Genomic DNA, 25,022 nt, shown 5'->3' with positions numbered 1-25,022 from the left:
ACATTTCAGATGTGTTACGACCTGTGGCTCTACCCTTCATTCGATCCCTGCGAAACCCTACATTTCAGCAGCATAATGCTCGACCGCATGTTGCAGGTCCTGTACGGTCCTTTCTGGATACAGGAAATGTTCGACTGCTGCCCTGGCCAGCATATTCTCCAGATCTCTCACCAACTGAAAACGCCCGGTCAATGGTACCGAGCAACTGGCTCGTCACAATACGCCAGTCACTACTCTTGATGAACTGTGTTATCGTGTTGAAGCTGCATGGGCAGCTGTACCTGTACACGCCATCCAAGCTCTGTTTGACTCAATGCCCAGGAGTATCAAGGCCATTATTACGGCCAGAAGTGGTCGTTCTGGGTACTGATTTCGCAGGATCTACGCACCCAAATTGCGTGAAAATGTAATCACATGTCAGTTCTAATAGAATATATTTGTCCAATGAATACCCGTTTATCATCTGCATTTCTTCTTGGTGTAGCAATTTTAATGGCCAGTAGTGTAAAATTAAGTTACAGCTGGTTCAGGATAACACTTGCACATCCCTCCAGCAAAACTCAACTTCCACTGATATCCTGCACCACATGGGAATGTGGAAATTGGAAAGGCAGCGCCACAGAACAAGAAGAAATTAGAAAAATTCTCAGTGAAGACATCAGAGGATGAGAGGAACGGTGACTCACCAGCGAGGTGATGAGGTAGGACTGGTAGACGCCGATGAGCTTGATCTCCTCGGCCTGGCGCATCACCTCGGGCACCGTGTCCGTGTCGCAGTCCAGCACCAGCCGCGTCTCTCCAGACTGCCTGATCTCCTTCAGCAGCGGTCTGCGTGAAGTCAGAGAGTACTGCATCTCTTACTCCTGCAACTCCTAAAGCATCACTACTACACCTCGCATTCCTTTGATTTTAAGGAACGACTACGAGTATATGCTGCGACATAATTCATGCGATACCTGCTAATATCGTGTCGGACATCATTTTTCCCGGAGTAGTGCAGCAACTCGATGTGCCGTGGACTCAACAAGTCGTTGGAAATCCCCTGCAGAAACAGTGAGCCATCCATAATTGCGAAAGTGCTGCTGGAACAGGATTTTGTGCACGAACTGACCTCTCGATTATGGCCCATATATGTTCGATGGGAGTCATGTCGGGCGGTCTAGATCGTTGGCTCGAACTGTCTGCAATGTTCTTCAAACCAACTGCGAACAACTGTGGCCGGTGGCGTGGCCCATTGTCTTTAACAAAAATTCTGTCGTTGTATGGGAACGTGAAGTCCACGAAAGGCTGCAAACGGTCTCCAAGTAGCCGAACATAACCATTTCTAGTCAATGATCGATTGCGTTGGCCAAGAGAACCCAGTCTGTTCCATGTAAACACAGCCCACACTAATATGGGGCGACGACCGGCTTGTACAGTGTCTTGTTGACAACTTGGGCCCATGGTTTCGTGGGGTCTGTGCCACACTCTCACCCCAGTATCAGCTCCTACCAACTGAAATCGGGTCTCATCTGACGAGGCCACGGTTTTCCAGTCGTCTAGGATCCAATCGATGTCGTCATGAGCCCACGAGAGGCGCTGCAGGCAATTTCGTTCTGTTAGCAGAGGCACTCACGTCGGTCGTCTGCTACCATAGCCCATTAACGCCAAATTTCGCCACACTGACCTAGAGGATACGTTCGTCGCACGTCTCACATTGATTTCTGCGATTACTTTCTGCAGTGTTGCTTGTCCGTTGGCACTGACAACTCTGTGCAAACACCGCTGCTCTCGGTCGTTAAATGAAGGTCGTCGGTCACTGCGTTATCTCCGGCGAGAGGTAACGACTGAAATTTGCTATTCTCAGCACATTCTGAGGGTACTGTGGATCTCAGAATACTGAATTCCCTAAAAATTTCTCTAATGGAATGTCCCATGCGTCTAGCTCCAACTGTCATTACGTGTTCGGAGTCTGTTAATTCCCGTCGTGCGTCTATAGCCACGTCGGAAACCTTTTCACAAGAATCATCTGAGTACAAATGACAGTTCCACCATACATTTCTCACCTTAGTATATTATCATGCCGGTTTACACTGCAACGTGGGAGAGCGTTTGGCAGCCCTGTGGTGTCTTTTTCAGATCGTCAAGCTATTGTCACCAAAAGAGTTAGTCTATATTGTGGAGGTAGATATGAACTTCACGGGCATGGAGAAAATGAGGTTTACTAGGTCTAAGAAACTTCCTATCTGCTCCGACTCTCTGTATGCGCTTCAATGAAAAGTACCCAGCGGAGAAATGACTCCACAAGATCAGTACGCTCACTCCCCCTACAGACCGCAGAAAAAGGAAGCAAATTTTCTGCGAGGTATCAACTCACGCCGATGTTCAGACCAACCAATTGACGAATGCAGCAGCCAAGAAGGCTTACACACTACCAGCTGTGCTGTTCCCCTGTTGAGGAACAGATTCATTGTTATTAGAAAACATTCTCATTTCGATTACAACAGTTTTCCTTTAAAAATAACACTTTCTTTATGTAATTGCCTAATTGTGTTCACACATTTTGCTTTACAACTCGTACACGTAAGTAAACTAATTGATTCTTCCTTGTCGCCGGCCGCGGTGATCTAGCGGTTCTAGGCGCACAGTCCGGAACCGCGCGACTGCTACGGTCGCAGGTTCGAATCCTGCCTCGGGCATGGATGTGTGTGATGTCCTTAGGTTAGTTAGGTTTAAGTAGTTCTAAGTTCTAGGGGACTGATGACCACAGATGTTAAGTCCCATAGTGCTCAGAACCATTTTTGATTCTTCCTTGTCAGTGTTGTTTACTGGTTGGTTGGTTGGTTTGGGGAAGGAGACCAGACAGCGTGGTCATCGGTCTCATCGGATTAGGGAAGGATTGGGAAGGAAGTCGGCCGTGCCCTTTCAGAGGAACCATCCCAGCATTTGCCTGGAGTGATTTAAGGAAATCACAGAAAACCTAAATCAGGATGGCCGGACGCGGGATTGAACCGTCGTCCTCCCGAATGCGAGTCCAGTGTCTAACCACTGCGCCACCCCGCTCGGTCTGTTGTTTACTACCACAGAACATTATATTCTGGAAACAAACATACGATCGTGTGGAATATAATCCACATTACTTGCCTTTTATGAGAAATTATAAATGGATATACACTCCTGGAAATGGAAAAAAGAACACATTGACACCGGTGTGTCAGACCCACCATACTTGCTCCGGACACTGCGAGAGGGCTGTACAAGCAATGATCACACGCACGGCACAGCGGACACACCAGGAACCGCGGTGTTGGCCGTCGAATGGCGCTAGCTGCGCAGCATTTGTGCACCGCCGCCGTCAGTGTCAGCCAGTTTGCCGTGGCATACGGACCTCCATCGCAGTCTTTAACACTGGTAGCATGCCGCGACAGCGTGGACGTGAACCGTATGTGCAGTTGACGGACTTTGAGCGAGGGCGTATAGTGGGCATGCGGGAGGCCGGGTGGACGTACCGCCGAATTGCTCAACACGTGGGGCGTGAGGTCTCCACAGTACATCGATGTTGTCGCCAGTGGTCGGCGGAAGGTGCACGTACCCGTCGACCTGGGACCGGACCGCAGCGACGCACGGATGCACGCCAAGACCGTAGGATCCTACGCAGTGCCGTAGGGGACCGCACCGCCACTTCCCAGCAAATTAGGGACACTGTTGCTCCTGGGGTATCGGCGAGGACCATTCGCAACCGTCTCCATGAAGCTGGGCTACGGTCCCGCACACCGTTAGGCCGTCTTCCGCTCACGCCCCAACATCGTGCAGCCCGCCTCCAGTGGTGTCGCGACAGGCGTGAATGGAGGGACGAATGGAGACGTGTCGTCTTCAGCGATGAGAGTCGCTTCTGCCTTGGTGCCAATGATGGTCGTATGCGTGTTTGGCGCCGTGCAGGTGAGCGCCACAATCAGGACTGCATACGACCGAGGCACACAGGGCCAACACCCGGCATCATGGTGTGGGGAGCGATCTCCTACACTGGCCGTACACCACTGGTGATTGTCGAGGGGACACTGAATAGTGTACGGTACATCCAAACCGTCATCGAACCCATCGTTCTACCATTCCTAGACCGGCAAGGGAACTTGCTGTTCCAACAGGACAATGCACGTCCGCATGTATCCCGTGCAACCCAACGTGCTCTAGAAGGTGTAAGTCAACTACCCTGGCCAGCAAGATCTCCGGATCTGTCCCCCATTGAGCATGTTTGGGACTGGATGAAGCGTTGTCTCACGCGGTCTGCACGTCCAGCACGAACGCTGGTCCAACTGAGGCGCCAGGTGGAAATGGCATGGCAAGCCGTTCCACAGGACTACATCCAGCATCTCTACGATCGTCTCCATGGGAGAATAGCAGCCTGCATTGCTGCGAACGGTGGATATACACTGTACTAGTGCCGACATTGTGCATGCTCTGTTGCCTGTGTCTATGTGCCTGTGGTTCTGTCAGTGTGATCATGTGATGTATCTGACCCCAGGAATGTGTCAATAAAGTTTCCCCTTCCTGGGACAATGAATTCACGGTGTTCTTATTTCAGTTTCCAGGAGTGTAGAATGTCATTATTATTCATCGGAAAAGAGCTGATGCGAAGAAGTGTGTGTTCCGGAGTTCCGGTAACGAAGGGTATGCGCAAGATCAAAATACAGGCAGATTCTACAAGCGGGAATACACAATATACAAGTAGCGAGTAGAAAGAGTTATTAAAGCAGTAGGAATATTGAAGGCTACATTTAACTTGATACGTGTATGTAATACCTGGGCAGCATGATCTTAAATAACCTCCTGGAAGGCGAAAGCCAATCGAATACGACAGTATCAGAGCAGTCTACTTTGTCCTTGAATAACGTATATGAGGAGTCACTCGTGCTGTCGTTCTTTTGTTCCGTAGTGCTGATCACGGAATCTATCCATGCGGCGCCCCTCTGGCTTGCTGGTCGAGTAGAGGGAGATAGTCAGGGGTCTGTGTCATACGTGTTAATGCTGGCCCACGCCCCAAGGTGACAACCATCCCAGGGAGGACTGATGCAATGGCTGCTAGGCTGTGACTTCTCACCAGCGTTACCCAACACGTGCTTAAAAGCTGTGTAGCGGTAACGCCTTCGTTATATGCTTCTTGAATGATTGCGTTATCCTGTCAATATCATTATTAAATACTGTGTAATAAGGGGGCGTCGTCAAGTGATCGATGTCGTTATAGGTGCAGTCGTTAGCGATCTGTTGTGATGTAAGCGTCGTGTCATTGTTGGACTCGGCAGAGCATGAAACCCTGTCGATCGTTAAATTTTTTGTCAACATTATCAGGAGTCAAAAGAATGTTCAAATGTGTGAGATATCCTAAGGGACCAAACTGCTGAGGTCATCGGTCCCTAGACGTACACACTGCTTAAACTAAGTTATGCTAAGAACAACACGCACACACATGCCCGAGGCAGGACTCGATCTTCCGGCGTGAGTGGCCGCGCAGTCAGCGACATGGCGCCTCTAACCGCGAGCCACTCCTCGCGGCTCATCAGGAGCCAATGTTGTAGTGGAACTCATACGAACATTGAAATTAATCTTTGATACTGCATCCACTACCGTAAAACAAACTGGTTGAAGAGCCAGCCCAATGATGTCAAAGTGTGGTCACATGGCTCGCCAATGTGAGTTGGAGGGGCGCCTTGGGACAAACTGTGGCGGTGAATCTTACCAGTACTCTGCCCACCCCCTGAGCACTGGCAAGGCGTTCTTTGTAGTCTATGTTCGCTGACAGGTATGAGTGACGCTTGATCAAGCTTTCATCGTGCTGCCGAGAAGTAGTTCCACAGAGGAACTACACTACAGGCCATTAAAATTGCTACACCACGAAGATGACGTCCTACAGACGCGAAATTTAACCGACAGGTAGAAGATGCTGTGATATGCAAATAATTAGCTTTTCAGACCATTCACACAAGGTTGGCGCCAGTGGCGACACCTACAACGTGCTGACATGAAAGTTTCCAACCGATTTCTCATACACAAACAGCAGTTGACCGGCGTTGCCTAGTGAAACGTTGTTGTGATGCCTCGTGTAAGGAGGAGAAATGCGTACCATCACGTTTCCGACTTTGATAAAGGTCGGGTTGTAGTCTATCGCGATTGCGGTTTATCGTATCGCGACATTGCTGCTCGCGGTCGTCGAGATCCAATGACTGTTAGCAGAATATTGAATCGGTGGGTTCAGGAGGGTAATACGGAACGCCGTGCTGGATCCCAACGGCCTTGTATCACTAGCAGTCGAGATGACAGGCATCTTATCCGCATGGCTGTAACGGATCGTGCAGCCAGGTCTCGATCCCCGAGTCAATAGATGGGGACGTTTGCAAGACAATAACCACCTGCACGAACAGTTCGACGACGTTTGCAGCAGCATTTACCCTTGACACTGCATCACAGACAGGAACGCCTGCGATGGTGTACTCAACGACGAACCTGGGTGCACGAATGGCAAAACGTCATTTTTCGGATGAACCCAGGTTCTGTTTACAGCATCACGATGGTCGCATCCATTTTTGGCGACATCACGGTGAGCCCACATTGGAAGCGTGTATTCGACATCGCCATACTGGCGTATCACCCGGCGTGATGGTATGGGGTGCCATTGGTTACACGTCTAGGTCACCTCTTGTTCATATTGACGGCACATTGAACAGTGGACGTTATATTTCAGATGTGTTACGAGCCGTGGCTCTACCCTCCATTCGATCCCTGCGAAACCCCACATTTCAGCAGGATAATGCACGATCGCACGTTGCAGGCCCTGTACGGGCCTTTCTGGATACAGGAAATGTTCGACTGCTGCCCTGGCCAGCACATTCTCCAGATCTCTCACCAACTGAAAACGTCTGGTCAATGGTACCGAGCAACTGGCTAGTCACAATACGCCAGTCACTACTCTTGATGAACTGTGGTATCGTGTTGAAGCTGTATCAAGGCCGTTATTACGGCCAGAGGTGGTTGTTCTGGGCACTGATTTCTCAGTATCTATGCACCCAAATTGCGTGAAAATCTAATCACATGTCAGTGCTAGTATAATATATTTTCCAATGAATACCCGTTTATCATCTGCATTTCTTCTTAGTGTAGCAATTTTAATGGCCGGTAGCGTAGTTCATGCTAGAGGCATTCTGAGGCAAAGGCAAATGAAGTACTTCACGAATCTGCTTAGAAGTGTATCATTTGTTCAGTGTAAGTAGCCATGATCGTAAAATCTGCGGTGTCATAAAATTTCTTCACGAATTTGGCAACAAATGGCTGTGTCGGGTTAAATCCTTATCTGGGCCTAAGGGGAAACGAGAAATATCTTCCGCACTCCCAGGTTCAGAGGCTGGATCACAACGAATTGTTAATTGCATTTTCTTAGGACCAAAGCCGAGCATTGCATACACTGACACGTCTTCTTGGGCCATCAAAATACGACCAGCAATGACATATTATGGTCAATAACAATGGGGAAATTGGCGCCGTAAAAAGTAAAGTGAAATTTTCTGGACTGCGTAGATTATCGCTTGTGCGTCCTTTCCAGTTTGCTTGTAGTCGATCTGTGCAGGATCGTGGGTGCTTATGTACAAAGCTGCAAGGAATGTGTGCCTCGCGAAGAGAGTGAGTGCTGCAGACGCCTTGTTGACGAGATGCATGTGTTGCTACGACCACGATGTTACCTTGAGGTACGTGGTTAGCCACAACAAAATACCGGTTTTTTTTTTCAACCTTAAGGCATGTTCTTTTTTCGAAGTGCATTAAGGTGCTTTGAAATCTCTGACACGGTGGAATAAAATGTTGTGTGTTAAGTAATTTTTTCCAGGAACTATTGTGGTTCCCTCTGATTCGAAGGTTTAGATAAACGGTCGATTGTAGAAAGAGCTGCTGTTTAGTCTGTAGGCCACCCTTGCTCAGAATAAGATACGCGACATAAGATGGAAAAACTGCGACAAATTACATTTTAGTGTGGCTGTTTTTAGTTGTGAGAAGAGTGTTTGCCAGTTCTGCATACGTTTCTGCCTTGCTCTCTTAATGACGGTATTGTCCTGGGAGTGGATATCGCCCATCTATTTCATTTTCATAAGTTGTTCTGATTTATAGCGGGCGCATCGTCAAGCCGAAGAAAACCTCATAACGATATGGATATAAGGCATGTCGTTATCATAGCTTTCTTCGATCGTTCATTCACATCCGCGCGGTCTGGGGCGCCTTGTCACGGTCGGTGCGTCTTCCCCTGCCGGAGGTTCGAGTCCTCCCTCGAGCATGGATGTGTTTGTTGTCCATAGCGTAAGTTACCTTAAGTAGTGTGTAGGCTTAGGGACCGATGACCGAAGTAGTTTGGTCCCATAAGACCTTACCACAAATTTCCTTACATATTCGCCTCATTTTAGCTGGGTAAACAATTCAACAAATCTCTTCATCAAATCTCTGAGGGAAATGGGGGTTGAATACTGCCTGTGCGTTAATTTTTTATTTGTTGTATTTATTTGACCTCTAACCAACTTTGTGTTAATTGTGGCTTAAAAACGCCGCACAACCGCAAGGTTCAGTTGGACTTCCGCTCACACTGTGATCGAGGAAAGGGGACGTTGCTTCCCAGGGTGCTCACTAACATCGTCCTACAGTACGGGACGAGTCGGAGGTGGGGGAAAAAAACGAGACAACGCAAATGGCTGTGCTCTGATGTGAGTGTTTATTTTCATTTGCTGAATATGAAATTGTACCTGCCAAGAATAATAATGCACAGACAATCTTTTTATGGTAAACCATTAAAAATATGGATGGATATATTGTGGCCACGTATGTTAACAGACAATAGTGCGATGCTATAAGTTGAGGCGAATCCAAATGAACGTAGTTTGTTTGGTTTCTGCGAGAAACAGGTAAACGTAAATCCACTTGCAGAATTAATTGTGAGCGTATTTGGCTTGCCTTCGATGGGTTCTACCTGATTGCAGCCGTCGTGCCATCTGCGAAAGACACACGTTGCCGTGCAGTGCGGTACAGGATACATCACAACGCTGAGGATGTGGGGCCACCATGCTGGCAGTGAGGAAATTCAGCAGATGATAGAGACAATGCTGTACAACGATGATATAGCAGTAATTTGTACTAAATAGCTGGGAGGTTTGGGGGCATTCCGATAATTTGCAACGTTCTTCAACGTAGTCTGTACCGATCCACGATCCACATTAGAGCTGTCATCGCTATTGTTTATTAGTGCAGAGAACTGCTTATTAATTTCTTACTCTTGCGCAACCAATCGAGGTGGCACAGTGGTTAACACACTGCTCAAGTCTTCGAGAGAACAACGGTTCATATCTCTGTCCGGCCATCCATATTTTGATTTTGTTCAGTTGGTTGGTTGGTTGTTTGGGGAAGGAGACCAGACAGCGTGGTCATCGGTCTCATCGGATTAGGGAAGGAAGTCGGCCTTGCCCTTTCAGAGGAACCATCCCGGCATTTGCCTGGAATGATTTAGGGAAATCACGGAAAACCTAAATCAGGATGGCGGGACGCGGGATTGAACCGTCGTCCTCCCGAATGCGAGTCCAGTGTCTAACCACTGCGCCACCTCGCTCGGTCTGATTTTGTTCAGTAATAGAAGAGATGTCGAACAATGTTATAAGAAATGTGTGTCAGTTTTGTATGATAAGTTTTTATCACATGATTTATTTTGCAGATATTGATTATCTGCTCAAATATATATGATACCATACTCGACAGGACGTAATGAGTGGTTGATTTATTTCAAATTTCATTTTTACAGTACCAGAAACTTTACGTGTCTGTCACATCAACATCGAATTATTTTGCAACGAACCATTAGGTACCACAATCTCGCCGGCCGGGGTGGCCGAGCGGTTCTAGGCACTACAGTCTGGAACCGCGTGACCGCTACGGTCGCAGGTTCGAACCTGCCTCGGGCATGGATGTGTGTGATGTCCTTAGGTTAGTTAGGTTTAAGTAGTTCTAAGTTCTAGGGGACTGATGACCTAAGAAGGTAAGTCCCATAGTGCTCAGAGCCATTTGAACCATTTTTGAACCACAAGCCCATTGCCGGCTAGCTGCAGTGTTTTCACTGCCGAGCTGGTCGCCATCTCTCGCGCCCTTGAGTATATCCGCTCCTGCTCATGTGACTTCGTTATCTGTAGTGACTCCCTGAGTGGTTTACGAGCTATCGACCAGTGTTTTCCTCGCTCTCGTCTGGTGATGGCTATCCAGGAGTCCATCCACACTCTTGCCCGTTGCGGCCGCTCCGTGGTTTTATGTGTACGCCAGGTCATTCGGCATCCCGGGTAATGAACGTGTTGACACGCTGGCCAAATTGGCTGTCGGTGCACCGGCTTTCGAGATTGGCCTTTCGGAGAGTGATCTCCGTTCAGTTTTGCGGCAGAAGGTCCTTGGTACCTGGGGTGATGAATGGCGCACCCTACCTTCACCCAACAAACTTCGGGCCATCAAGGAGACTACCGGTCTGTGGCGCTCCTCCTTGCGGGCCTCTCGCAAGGGCTCAGTTGTCCTCTGCCGGCTGCGCATCGGCCACACCTGGCTGACGCAGGGTTATTTATTGCGCCGCGAGGACCCACCTCTCTGTCGCTGTGGTTCAGCATTGACAGTGGTCCACATCTTGGACTGTCCACTTTTAACGGCGCTCAGGCAGACGTTTGCGCTACCTGATACGCTCCCTGCACTTTTAACGGATGACGCTGCCGTGGCAGGCTTAGTTTTGAGTTTTATTTGTGCAGGGGGCTTTTATTGCTCGATCTGAGAGTTTGTCCCTTTCTTTTGTGTTGAGTCTGGCCTTTGGCCTACGGTATTAGATTGGGCTTTTTAGTGTGTCTCTTGATGGTTGGATTTTCCTTTTTTTTTTTTGTTTCCATGGTAAACCAACCATTGTAACACTCTGTGTGTTTTTAATTCCTCTTTTCTGGTCTTTGTCTATGTCTTTCTTGTTCTGTGCCATCCCATGTCATCTCCGTTACTTGTTTCTGTTCCTTGTGGGTTTTTCATGATCGTGGAAAAAGGGACTGATGGTCTTAGTAGTCTGGTCCCTTCAACCCTCACAAACCAACCAACAAACCACAAGCTTCTTCTGTCACACCATTGAGCAAATGTGTGCAAGAACAACTGAAAGCTTGACCCAGCATGGTGGCGCAATGGTTAGACAGTGGAGTCGTATTCTGCAGAACGGTGGTGCGTACGTCCACCCTGCCATCCAGACTGAGGTTTCTCGTTATATCCCTAAATCCCTCGAAAGGGCTCGGCTGTTTTCTTCCTCTTCCTTCCCCCATTGCCGCTTGTGCCCAGTTTCTAATGACTCTGTCGTTGCCGGACCACTAAATTACAATCTTCCTACCTTGCTTGCTTTCTGATAGCTTGCCAGTGGGGCCCTTGTTGACATACCTGTGGTCGCCATCTTGGCTGAGCTGTCGGACGGCGACGGGCGGGTCCCGGGGCTCCCTCTCCTGCAGCACACTGCGCAGGCGCACCAGCGACTCGTCGCCCTGGTACAGCACCGTGTACGACCGCCACTTTAGCTCGCGCAGCACGTCCACCAGCGCCTGCGGCAACACAACTGCTGTCTGTCTACACTACCTAGTCTCCAGGACAAGCAAAATAAAGAAATGACAGCACATCTACAAAGAGCGATCAAAAAGTTTCCATTTGAAGGCGTTATTACAGCGTACAAGAAACGTAGCGTTACTCCGATGCGGGTGTATAAGCACCAACATGTAAGTAAGGTATTGGTGTCACATTCGTATCTTTCCGACTTGAACTTTGGCGACGTTATCACCAAATGCGTCCAAACAGGGCCAACGTGCTGTTATTCTTTTCCTGGCTGCCAAAGGACGAACACCGGCATATATCAATCAGGGAATGAAGAATGTGCATGGGGCTGCATGTCTGTCGAAGACCACCGGTGTGCAATGGTGCACCAAGTTATCGTAAATGGCTTAACGGAGAAGTTACGCCAACTCAAACACCCACCCTATCGTCCTCATCTCGCACCAGGTAATTACACTATGTGATGAAAAGTATCCGGACACCCCCAAAACCATGCGTTTTCCATATTAGATGCATTGTGCTGCCACCTACTGCCAGGTACTCCATATTAGTGACCTCAATAGTCATTAGACATCTTGAGAGAGCAGAATGGGGCGCTCTGCGGAACTCACGGACTTCGAACGTGGTCACCTGATTGGATGTAACTTGTGTCATACGTCTGTACGCGAGATTTCCACACTTCGAAATATCCCTAGGTCCACTGTTTCCGATGTGATAGTGAAGTGGACACGTGAAGGGACGCGTACAGCACAAAAGCACACAGGCCAACCTCGTCTGTTGACTGACAGAGACCGCCGACAGTTGAAGAGCGTCGTAATGTGTAATAGGCAGACATCTATCCAGACCATCACACAGGAATTCCAAACTGAATCAGGATCCACTGCAAGTACTATGACAGTTAGGTGGGAGGTGAGAAAAATTGGATTTCATGGTCGAGTGGCTGCTCATAAGCCACACATCACGCCGGTAAATGCCAAACGACGCCACGCTTGGTGTAAGGAGCGTAATGTGGCACACAATGTGGCGATCCGATGACAGGGTGTTGGTATGGCGAATGCCCGGTGAACGTCGTCTGCCAGCGCGTGTAGTGCCTACAATAAAATTCGGAGGTGGTGGTGTTATGGTGTGGTCGTGTTTTTCATGGAGGGGGCTTGCACCCCTTGTTGTTTTGCGTGGCGTTATCACAGCACAGGCCTAGATTGATGTTTTATGCACGTTCTGGCCTCACCAACCGACATCGATACCTCTCCTCAGTGCAGCACTCCGTGAAGAATGGGCTGCCATTCCCCAAGCAACATTCCATTACCTGATTGAACGTATGCCTGCAAGATTGGGAGCTATCTCAAGGCTAAGGGTGGGCCAACGCCATACTGAATTCCAGCATTACCCGATGGAGGGCGCCACGAACATGTAAGTCATTTTCAGCCAGGTGTCCGTATACTTTTGATCACTTAGTGCAACACGTGTTCGCTCCCTTATAAAGGCCTTGAAGGGATGACGATTCCTCTCGGATGAGGATGTGCAGCAGGCAGTTGTTTTATCAAAAGTGTGTCTTCAGCCTGATGTGTCGACGTCAATTGTCACAGCGATTTTGCCTGATTGACGCATCGATATTAGACTGTACGGACTTCGAACGGAAACTTTTTGATAGCCCTTTATTAATCTACAGATACATAACTGCAATTCACACTAAAGTGCCTGGCAGAGGGTTCATCGAACTATTCCCCTATCATTCTAATTGCAAATTGCGCCTCGGCAGTATTAACACATAAATCTTCCGGTGCGAGCTCTGATCTCTCTAATTTTTTATGATGATCATTCCTCCTGTGTAGGTTGGCGTCAATGAAATATTTTAGCATTCAGAGGAGAAAGTTGGTGAATGGAATTTCGTGAAAAGGTCACGCTGTCATGAAAAACGCCTTTGTTTCAACGATTGTTGCCCCAACTCACATATCATATCCACCACACTTTATGATAATACAAAACCACCTGCCTTCCTTTGGACTTCTTCAATGTCGTCTGTCTGTCCTACCTTGGAAGGCTCCCACACCGTTTAGCAATGCTTTAGTAGAGGACGGAAAAGCGTAGCATTGACAGTCCCTTTAGTAGACCTGTAACAACTTCTAAATGTTCCGGCAGTAAAAAGCGGTCTTTGGTTTGCCTTTCCATTATCTACGCGATCGTTTCAAGTTTACTTACCCATAATTGCAATTCCTAAGTATTTAGTTGAACTGATTGTCTCTAGATTCCTGTGTAACCGAAATGTAATGGATTCCTTTTAGTTCTCATTTGAATGACCTCTCAATTATCCCTCATTTGAGTCAATTGCCGCTTTTCTCATCACACAGATATCTTGTCTAAATCATTTTCTAACTCGTTTTGAGCTTCTAATAAGTTTTGTAGACGGTAAATGACAGCATCATGTACAAACAGTCTACGAGGGTTCCACAGGTTGTCTTCAAAGTCGTATATACAGATCTCTCAATGGGACATCTGAAACAGTTGCCATGCAGTGGTGTCCAGAATTAAATCGAGAGGTCTACAGCCTGCCGAATCCTTTTCTGACAAGGAACAGAGCAGAGGCTGGACGAGTCCTTTGTGGTGGTTGCTGGGCTTTCGGTTTATCTTCTCAGTGCGTTCCGCATATGCTCTCCATGATTCAGATTCCGAGTCTTAAATGATCTCGTTTGCGATGGGACTTTTGAAGGGCCTCGAATGTTCTCCTTGACATCTCGAAAATAAGTCATTTGATTAAAGATAACCGTGACAGCATATTTGACTATTAAAACAAGAACGTCTGGTTCGATCCCAACCACCGTCTAAAACTTGAATAAAAATCATCAGCAATAGCCGCCAAGCACTTTTGGTAAAGGAAGTCACACTCGTTCTCCTTACGAGCATGTTAAAGGAGGCAGCAGACCGGACAGTTTTCCGCAGCACCCTCTCGCACTTCGGACATAAAACTGTCTCTAAAATGCGAGAGAATCAGCAGGGATCATTGGCTTGAGGATGCGGAAGGTAATGGAAATGGAACCCACTTCGTTAAAAACACGTAATGTGTATCCACAGGTTATGTGGGCTGTAACTGGAAATGTGGAATGATGATCTCTCCATTGGCAAAAGATGGCCCCATTTGGATATCCGGGTATGGACTACCAACGAGAAAAAAATTTTGTACGGGAGAAGGATTTGTCATGAATACAAAGAGAGACCATATACTTACTATAGACACATCAATGACAGGATTATTTTCATCAGAATCGACAACAAAACAACACCAACAACAATAGTTCAGGTATACATGCCGACGTTCTAACATGTGTGAGACTGGTTCTGATCTACCTTCCTACCACAGTTGCGCAGGGATGCTCTGCGAGTGTTTTAGGAATTTGTCTTGAACTTACAGCCAGCAAGGTAGGAAGATAACAGCTCACCATGCAGAGCTCAAAAGAGTGCAACAGTATGGACACTGATGTAATCAGATAATGATCTCAATGTCGGTTTCACTAAACTCCCTATAAAGGAAACGTTATCGCTAACAGAAAACAGTGTATTGGTTCAGGCATAATTTTATGTTGGCAAAAAATTAAAATCTTAGATTTTCATTGTTACAGTTTATTTTTACTCTAAATATGACTTTATGACGTAGTAATTAATTGTAATAAGTACAGGATGGTAAAATATTGATACTGGGTGTTCATAACTGTGAAGCGAAATTCCTAACTATTCTAAGGTTTAATAGTAAGATGGTTGATGACCATGTCTGGGAGTCGATAAAATACAAACAAATTAAATACAATTGGGGTCAAAGATATCAATTAAGCTAAAATGCACAATGTAAATACCCAAAACTAAATGGGGTCTGTATATGGTACGTAAATATCACTGCAAATAAAATTGCACAACGAAAACATTTCAATAACTTCAGATTATAAAGCACTCTGCAAAAAAATGGTTCAAATGGCTCTGAGCACTATGGGACTTAACATCTATGGTCATCAGTCCCCTAGAACTACTTAAACCTAACTAACCTAAGGACATCACACAACACCCAGTCATCACGAGGCAGAGAAAATCCCTGACCCCGCCGGGAATCGAACCCGGGAACCCGGGCGTGGGAAGCGAGAACGCTACCGCACAACCACGAGCTGCGGACAAGCGCTCTGCAGTGGCTGATCAATCCTTTTCGCTAGATCGGATATATCATGTGTTTTCCTTTCAATTAAGCTCGACAATCATGAATATGTTTAACTTCAGGTCATGATTGAAAGTACGAAAAAATAGGAGAGACGGAGATTACCGTAGTTCTGAGTGTCAGTTGAATATCACTTGCTGGCGTAGCGCGAGCGCGCGTGTTCGCCTTTCGTCGGCGGCGGCAGTGGCTGCTGTCAGCGCGAGTTGTGAACCTGAGAAGCTATTCTAAATCTCTCTTCACTGTTAAACACCAGTCTGATACATTCCCTACATCTTCGGTGAAGCCGAGACTCCTAGCTGTTCCATATCTTAACTTTATTGGCATGGTACATGCTATTTCGCTGAAACAGTACATACGTCGTTGCCCTCAAATCACTCGCATGCGTTAACTGTCAGTGCTCGGTGCAATTCTCCATACTAGGAGACTTTGCAGTTTAACTCCTTAAGAGTTAAGATGAGCCTGTGAAAAAGTGTTCACATAATTACTCTCGCAATCGTCTCAGTATGGCGTGACTCGCCTTGCTCAAACACTCAATGATTTGCTGCAAGAGAAGAGCGAATTTTTCTTTCTGCATTTTGCCTATACCAAAGCCGGTGGCCACGCTTTTTCTTTCTCAATCAGAGCATTTTTACTTGTTGCAACTCCGCCCACTAGAGTTTTTGTAGCCTATCAAAGGCCTTGTTTCTTTCATAGAGCAGAGTTTAACTTCTGCTACATAATACTGAGACAAACAGCTCTTTGCATGTGGGTTTTAAGACATGTGGCTATAGTGAGTCACCAATGTTTTGAGTTGGGTTTTTTCCGGGCGTTTATCTGTCATCTCCAACTATGTACCTGCAGAAAGGCTTTTTGAATGGTCTTTGTTAAATGCTAGAACAAGGGTGACTTTGGTCAGCGGCCTGTACAGTGGCTATGGCGCCTCATTGTGTACACTGCATGTCCCACTGTGAAGGTTTCAGCCAAACAGGGGACAGGCATTGCTGTTGTAAAATTCTCCTTTCCTCAGAAATGCGCCTCTTAGCTTGGGTCTGGAAAATTACTTGCTTGCAATTCCTAGTGTGACTGTTAGTGGTTTATATTCACGAGATGTTGGCTTGTATATTCAATTTTCATATCAAAAAAATTCGTACATTTTCACGTAACTATGTCTTATGACATATCAATTTAATTGTAATTCTTTCAGGAATTCAGCGGAAGGTGTGTTATTTGTCTGGCACCTTACAACGTCACAAGCAGAAGATTAAGAGATGGGAAAAGTATATGAGAATACTGAAAGTGAAATTCAGCACATAAAAAGAGATGAAAATTTAATAATCGTGAGTGACAGGAACATTGTAGTGAGGGACGATGCTGAAGTTGGTTTTAAAAGTGAATATGGGCTCCATAGTAGGAATGTGAAAGGATAAAGACTAATTGAATTTTGAGTTAAATTTCAGTTAGTAACAGTTAATACACAGTTCAAAAATGACAAGAGGAAGAGGTATATTTGGAAAAGGCTTAGAGACATGAGAAGGTCCCAGCTGGATTACATCATGGTCAGATAGTGGTTCCGAAATCAGGTATTGGATTTCAGTGGATACCGAGGAGCAGATACAGACCGCGATCACGATTCAGTAATGATGAGGATTAGATTGAAGTTTACGAGAATCATCATGAATAATCAGTAAGGGAATAAGTTGGATACTGAAGTACTGAGGAATGATGATTGTTTCAAGATCTCTAAGGCTGTAGATACTGCGATAATAAATACCACAATAGCCAATTCAGTTGAAGACCAGTGGAAATCTCTGAAAATGGCAACCATAGAAGATGGGTACAGAAATATAAGCACAAGGAAGGTAACTGCGAAGAAACCCAGCGTAAGAGATACTTCAAATGATTGACAAAAGATGGAACTACAAAACTTTTAAGTGAAAGCAAGAAATATAGCAATATAGAACACTTACAAACGAAATGAATAGGAAGCACAGGGAAACTAAAGCTAAATGGTTGCAGGAAAAATGCGAAAGAAAGGAAAAGGAAATGGTCGTCAGAAGAACTGATCCAGCGTGTACAAAAGTCAAAGTAATTTTTGATGAAGTTAAAAACATAGGCTTCAACATCAAGCTTACCACAGGGATTTTACTGTTAAATACAGAGGAGAGAGAGGTTTGGTGGAAAGAGAACACTGAAGGCTTCTACGAGAGGGAGGAACTATGAAATAACGTGATAGAAGAAGAAATCGGAACCAGTGTGGAGAACTGGGGATCTAGTGTTTGTGTCATAGTATAACGGAGCTCTGGAAGAGCAACGATCAGATAAGGCGGGGGTAATAGATAATACTCCTCTGGAATTTCTAAAATCACTGAGGTAAGTGGTAACCAAACGATTATTCAAATTGGTTTAAATAATCTATGAGTTGGAGATGTACCAGCAGACTTCCAGACTCCTATCAGCCACACCATGCCGTAGATCCTGAAGGGCAGATATGTGAGAGAAGTATCACACAATCTGCTTAACAGATCACGAATCAAAGTTGCTAACAAAAATGTACAAAAGAACGAAAAAAGACTTAGAGTCTCGTAGGTGATATCAGTTTGGTTTTAGGAAAGGTAAAGGCACCACAGAGGATGCACTGTCGCACTTGATTATGGAAGCAGGACTGAATAAATCGAGATATGATCACAGGAATTATAGACCTATAATGTTACAACATGATCGACATTCTCTGGAAATGGGATCTAAACCATACGAAAAGAAGGGTAACATAGATTACGAACAAAAACCAAGAGGGTAAAGTAAGAATGAAAGACCGTAAATGAAGTGCTCGCATTAACAAAAAATGGCTCTGAGCACTATGGGACTCAACATCTGTGGTCATAAGTCCCCTAGAACTTAGAACTACTTAAACCTAACTAACCCAAGGACATCACACACACCCATGCCCGAGGCAGGATTCGAACCTGCGACCGTAGCGGTCGCGCGGTTCCGGACTGAGCGCCTAGAACCGCTAGACCACCGCGGTCGGCGCTCGCATTAACAAGTGGTGTAAGACAGGGATGTAGTCTTTAGCCCCTACTGTTCAATCTGTAGATCGAAGAAGCAATGATGAAAGCAATAGACAGATTCAGAAGTTGAATTAAAATTCAGGGTGAAAGAATACGACGATAATACTCGCTGATCACACTCCTATCTTCATTGAAATTGAGGGATAATTGCAGGATGTGTCTAATGAGTAAATACTATGGATGGAGTGTAAGCTGAACAAAGACGACAGTTATGAGGAGTTGCATAAATGAAATTAGCGATAAACCTAACATCAAAATTTGGGACCACGAAGTACACAAAGTAGGAATCTTGCTATCTTGGAAATAGTGTTGTAGCACAATGTAAACATCACATTAAAATTATGCCATTGCTCTTCAAATGAGAGCCAGAAATCACACTAAAATCACGCCATTTCCCTTCAAATGCATCCTTGTATGCAAATCAAATGGATGAAAACATGTTTTGTCGCACTCTCTCCGTGATAACCAGAAACCAGTGTTGAATGGTGAAATGATGGTCAGCCACGCTACGATCAACTCAAACATAGGACACAGCTGGTTGTTTTTCACTGTGCATGCGCTTATGTACCGTCATCCCTTCCGGCACTACGAGTGCTACGTTTCTCACACCAACACATAAGTATCTTTCTTTGAAATTGCGTGTCACGTATTGTGGTAGCATACAGGATGAGGGATTTATGAGCAGCTTTTGTTGTAACTGTGCCATCGTTCATTGGCTTAGGACTAATGCTCTATTTCGTGGTGCTATGGGAATGCGCCGACCAAGTGCATTCTCCGGACTGGCAAGCGATGGTTCAACGAACGAAGGCCGATATTTTATCCATCACGTGACGCCGCTGCGAAAGTGTATTGGTCAGGACACGGGCACTAGACATGGTTATAGAAGAACGCCCAGCGACGATTAACATCAACGAAAGCACAAGACGACGAGAAGTCCTGGTGCATGCCGTGTACAGACACCAAACGTCGCAACAAGAAATAGGAAAGGAGTTTGTAGAACATTACGGTCAACTTCACACTGGAGAGGATGCTAATATGGCAGCCAATTTCCGAAGTTACTCATACAATTCTTTGCACCACTGAACCAGAGGCAGAAGCACAGCCGGCCGGGGTGGCCGTGCGGTTCTAGGCGCTACAGTCTAGAACCGCGCGACTGCTACGGTCACAGGTTCGAATCCTGCCTCGGGCATGGATGTGTGTTATGTCCTTAGGTTAGTTAGGTTTAAGTAGTTCTAAGCTCTAGGGGACTGATGAGCACCGATGTTAAGTCCCATAGTGCTCAGAGCCATTTGAACCATTTAGAAGCACAACTGATAGAGGCGATTACAGAGGAGGAAGTGCTGGAGGGCATTGGTAGGGAAACGGTGAATACATCACCGAGATCAGATGGCCTCTCTTTGAATTCTATAGGACCTTTCGCTGGCACCCAGATGGACTGCTATCTGCCGCAAATTAATTCTTCCTGACTTACCCTTACCGCCAGCTTTTTTGGAGGACTTGATCACCCCAATACACAACCTCTCAGGCGGCACATGGATACGGGACTACCACCACAGACGCTCCTTAATTGTGACTGTAAAATATTCATCAGACTATTAGCAGCTTACCTCTGAGGAGTATTACGCCAAATGATCTCACTCGATCAAATGTCACTCAGCGGGCACGATAACATCTAGAAGCTGCTCCGTTAATTTTGATCAAACCTTCGATTGAGTGAGTCACATCTATCTTGCAGAAGTCCTGATGCTCACGTAGTTCCCATGACCATTCATCAATGTCGTGATGCGGCTACTCTGCAATGCCTCCTTCAAAGACCTCGTCAATGGATGTACGACGAAATCTCTTATCGTAGCGATATTGGTCAGACAAGGGTGTCCCCTATCTGCCATATTATATGCACTGGCGCTCGACCCGTTACTCTGCGGCCTTCCTCACGGCCAGAAAGGATTGACTTTGCAAGTGCATACATCTAAATACAAGGCATATGCAGACGAGCTGATGCGTGGTGTGGGCTGGAAACCACATACATGTGGCTTCAGAATTGATCCACAAATATGGAACGGCCAGTGTCCGCTGCATAAATAAGGACAAGTCGGTGGTGATGAATATTGGTGTTGCACTAACGGAAGAATCTGTAACAGCTTTATGGCACGTGGATATCTTAAAATCCCTATGGATTGTTTTTACCGATGACATATTTAGCGCAGCAGCTTACAAGTCTAAGAGACTACTACAATCAGTCCGGATGGGCGTCTAAGGGAACATCACACAGACCTTAGACATGCTCCATCGGGTCACATATGTTAACACCCTACCTGGCGTCACGAATTCCACACTTTTTCGATGCCAGTGATGAAAGCACGAAGCATATTGGCGGCGTTCGGGTCCTTCATGAGTGCAGGTCTACCATTTAAAGTTAAATACGAAGACCTTGGTAGAGGTGGACTGGGTATTGCGCATGTTCACGTTCGAACAGAGACGCTACATAGCAGCACGGTGTTGAAACTGTGGGGCCGTCATCAGATATGTCTGACAGGAATCTTAATAGAAGAGCAAGCACTAGTTCCTCGAATGGTGCCAGTGGTGCTCCAGCACATTTCCCAATCGCTTTCCCATACAAGCGCTTTTTTTTTTTAAATCGAATACAGCTACGTTCAGAGGGCTCTGCCGAAAACCACATCTGCGACGGCGCGCGAAATCTGCGAGATACTAACGACTGGACAACCTAGCAATCTTACTGACAGGCAGCATATGGTATGACGATTGGTACATAATGTCTGCTCAGTATGGTACCTAACAGTTAGTGGTAAAAATGTGACCCGGTCCAGACTTCATGCGATTCATACGACGAATTCACCCTTATGCCCTCAGTACCAAACTCTAGACGACGATGAACACCGCCTCATATGCGGAACCTCGTCAGAAGTGTGGCGTTTGGTGACACAAGTGATCGATTTTTTTTTCTTCTAATGGGAATCACAACATTGGACCAGGACTGTATTCTTCGTGGACGGATACTAAAATGAATGCAGAAATGTGGCTTCGAGGCTAGGCAGTGCTCTGTTTGTTTAGAGATGGCCCTAAGAATGTGGTGGACTTCTGGACCTTTTTACAGGAACATCTGAAGATCGTGAGCAATCCGAAGTACCGACTGAATTTCTCTAACTTCGTATGGAGCGCGTTTCAAGACCTCCGCTAGCTGGAACATCCAGAGTAGGAGAAGTTAAATTATCACTGTGATGAACAAATGAACGGAAGATAAGAATCGGTGAATACCATGTACATACGAGAAGACGTACCCAGATAAAAGAGCAAGAGGGGGATTGGAAATCAGATGCTTCATTATGCTCTCTGTTTATTTCTTTATGTTACGCGAGAATAGTGTTAAATTTATATATCTTTCAAGTAAAACAGAAATATTATTTTGTGGTATGACAATGAAGCTGTTGTTACTTAAATTAAAGTTTACTTAACTATAACATGTGTAACTATATAGATTTGATTTAAATTTTTAGCGTGATATGTTGAAGATATTCATTAAAATTTGAAATCTAATTGGAGAGGTGATTTTTTCAAAAAAACAAGTGGTTAAGGCAGCCGCTTGCGATAAGCGGGGACAAATTAAACAAAAAACAAAAGAAATAAAAATTTCGGTAGGATTCTTGTCCGTGAAAGGCAAAGATCTCAAGTTCGAGTCTCGGTTGGCACTCATTTTTTTCTGCGAAGAAGATTGGTATTTATTTTTCTATTGAGATAGCGCATGTAAAAAAAATAATCGATCCTCGCTGTTACCAACATTTTTATTTTCATTTCACTTCATTCGTTAACTGTTTGTTGTAGAACTTGAGTATATTTAAACAGTTTAATTAAGATATGTAAACTTAATATATTCAGTGTAGTTTCGATTACTACAATTGTAAGTCCAAACATGCCATAACATTGTAGAGCAAACAGATAAAATTTTGCCTAAGCCGCACTACATCGAAGTAAGAAGAACATAAAATGTAGACTAGCACAAACACAGAGAGCATTGCTGTCCGAAAGCATTCTGTTAGTATCAAACAATGGACTTAATTAAGGCAAGGAATTTTTCAGGACGGACGTTTGGAATACAGGATTTTATGGTTGTGTATCATGTAATGTGGAAAAACCGGGAAATAAGAGATGAGTGAAGGTTAAACAACAAAACTGAACTATGGCTATTCATTATTTCAAGAAAGCACTTTGATATGCCTCGTGCTGGTGGAGGCGCAATGAGAACATAGTCCGCGTAAACAGTGCAAAACAAGTTTATTAAAAATCGCATAAACAAAGGCTCCTTCTCCAAGTTAATTACAAGAACTGTTTGTAGTGGTTCGTGGTAATCACTCATTTTACACAAGTTCGTAACTAGGCAGACGGCCACAGTAGCCGACAAAGGAACTATGTGGAAAACACTGAGAAGAAGAAGGATCAGTATGACAGGATACGTGTTAAGAAATTAGGGAATACCTCCATAGTACAAGAGAAATCAGTAAAAGATAAAACTGTGGGGGAAGACAGACGTTTGAACACTTCCGACAAATAATAACCGAAGAAGTTGGGTGCAGGTGTGACTTTGACAAGAAAGAGACTGGCGCAGAAGAGGAATTCTCAGCGGGCCACATCAACCTAAGCAAAAGACTGATGACTCAAAAAAAAAAAAAAAAACCTTAAAGATATTGAGTACGGGATGTAGTTTAACAAAATGTAGCAAATTAGTGATCGTACATCAAACATTTATGATATTTAGTGTCACCAGTTTCATAAGAAAGCTTGTATTCTTCTACCTGATCTTAATGCACTACTGGCCATTAAAATTGCTATACCAAGAAGAAATGCAGATGATAAACGGGTATTCATTGGACAAATATATTATACTAGAACTGACATGTGATTACATTTTCACGCAATTTGGGTGCATAGATCCTGAGAAATCAGTACCCAGAACAACCACCTCTGGCCGTAATAACGGCCTTGATACGCCTGGGCATTGAGTCAAACAGAGCTTGGATGGCGTGTACACGTACAGCTGCCCATACAGCTTCAAAACGATACCATAGTTCATCAAGAGTAGTGACTGGCGTATTGTGACGAGCCAGTTGCTCGGCCACCATTGACCAGACGTTTTCAATTGGTGAGAGATCTGGATAATATGCTGGCCAGGGCAGCAGTCGAACATTTTCTGTATCCAGAAAGGCCCGTACAGGACCTGCAACATGCGGTCGTGCATTATCCTGCTGAAATGTAGGGTTTCGCAGGCATCGAATGAAGGGTAGAACCACGGCTCGTAACACATCTGAAATGTAACGTCCACTGTTCAAAGTGCCGTCAGTGGGAACAAGAGGTGACCGAGACGTGTAACCAATGGCACCCCATACCATCACGCCGAGTGATACGCCAGTATGGCGATGACGAATACATGCTTCCAATGCGCGTTCACCGCGATGTCGCCAAACACGGATGCGACCATCATGATGCTGTAAAGAGAACCTGGATTCATCTGAAAAAATGACGTTTTGCCATTCGTGCACCCAGGTTCGTCGTTGAGTACACCATCGCAGGCGCTCCTGTCTATGATGCGGTGTCAAGGGTAACCGCAGCCATGGTCTCCGAGCTGATAGTCCATGCTGCTGCAAACGTCGTCGAACTGTTCGTGCAGATGGTTGTTGTCTTACAATCGTCCCCATCTGTTGACTCAGGGATGGAGACGTGGCTGCACGATCCGTTACAGCCATGCGGATAAGATGCCTGTCATCTCGACTGATAGTGATACGAGGCCGTTGGGATCCAGCACGGCGTTCCGTATTACCCTCCTGAAGCCACCTATTCCATATTCTGCTAACAGTCACTGGATCTCGATCAACGCGAGCAGCAATGTTGCAATACGATAAACCGCAATCGCGATAGGCTACAGTCCGACCTTTATCAAAGTCGGAAATGTGATGGTACGCCGCTTACACGAGGCATCACAACAACGTTCCACCAGGCAACGCCGGTCAACTGCTGTTTGTGTATGAGAAATCGGTTGGAAACTTTCCTCCTGTCAGCACGTTGTAGGTGTCGCCACCGGCGCCAACCTATTGTGAATGCTCTGAAAAGCTAATCATTTGCATATCACAGCACCTTCTTCCTGTCGGTTAAATTTCGCTTCTGTAGCACGTCAT

At 45.7% G+C, this 25,022-nt stretch overlaps 1 protein-coding gene across 1 annotated transcript in view; it reads right to left on the bottom strand.

Moving 5' to 3' along the window:
- The window catches only part of LOC126234556 (glutamate receptor ionotropic, kainate 2-like), a 237,767-nt gene that overhangs the window by 127,831 nt on the left and 84,914 nt on the right, over positions 1-25,022 (bottom strand). The window contains exons 5-6 of the mRNA XM_049943257.1: positions 11,434-11,591; positions 687-828 (exon numbers count right to left, since the gene is read on the bottom strand). Of these exons, the coding sequence (XP_049799214.1) occupies positions 687-828; positions 11,434-11,591 (300 nt within the window). The remainder of the gene's footprint in view (positions 1-686; positions 829-11,433; positions 11,592-25,022) is intronic.

The sequence above is a fragment of the Schistocerca nitens genome, chromosome 2, assembly GCF_023898315.1.
Source record: "Schistocerca nitens isolate TAMUIC-IGC-003100 chromosome 2, iqSchNite1.1, whole genome shotgun sequence".
Classification (NCBI taxonomy): Eukaryota; Metazoa; Arthropoda; class Insecta; order Orthoptera; family Acrididae; genus Schistocerca; species Schistocerca nitens.
Note: the sequence above shows the minus strand (reverse complement) of the source record. Positions and strands in the feature narration are given on the sequence as shown.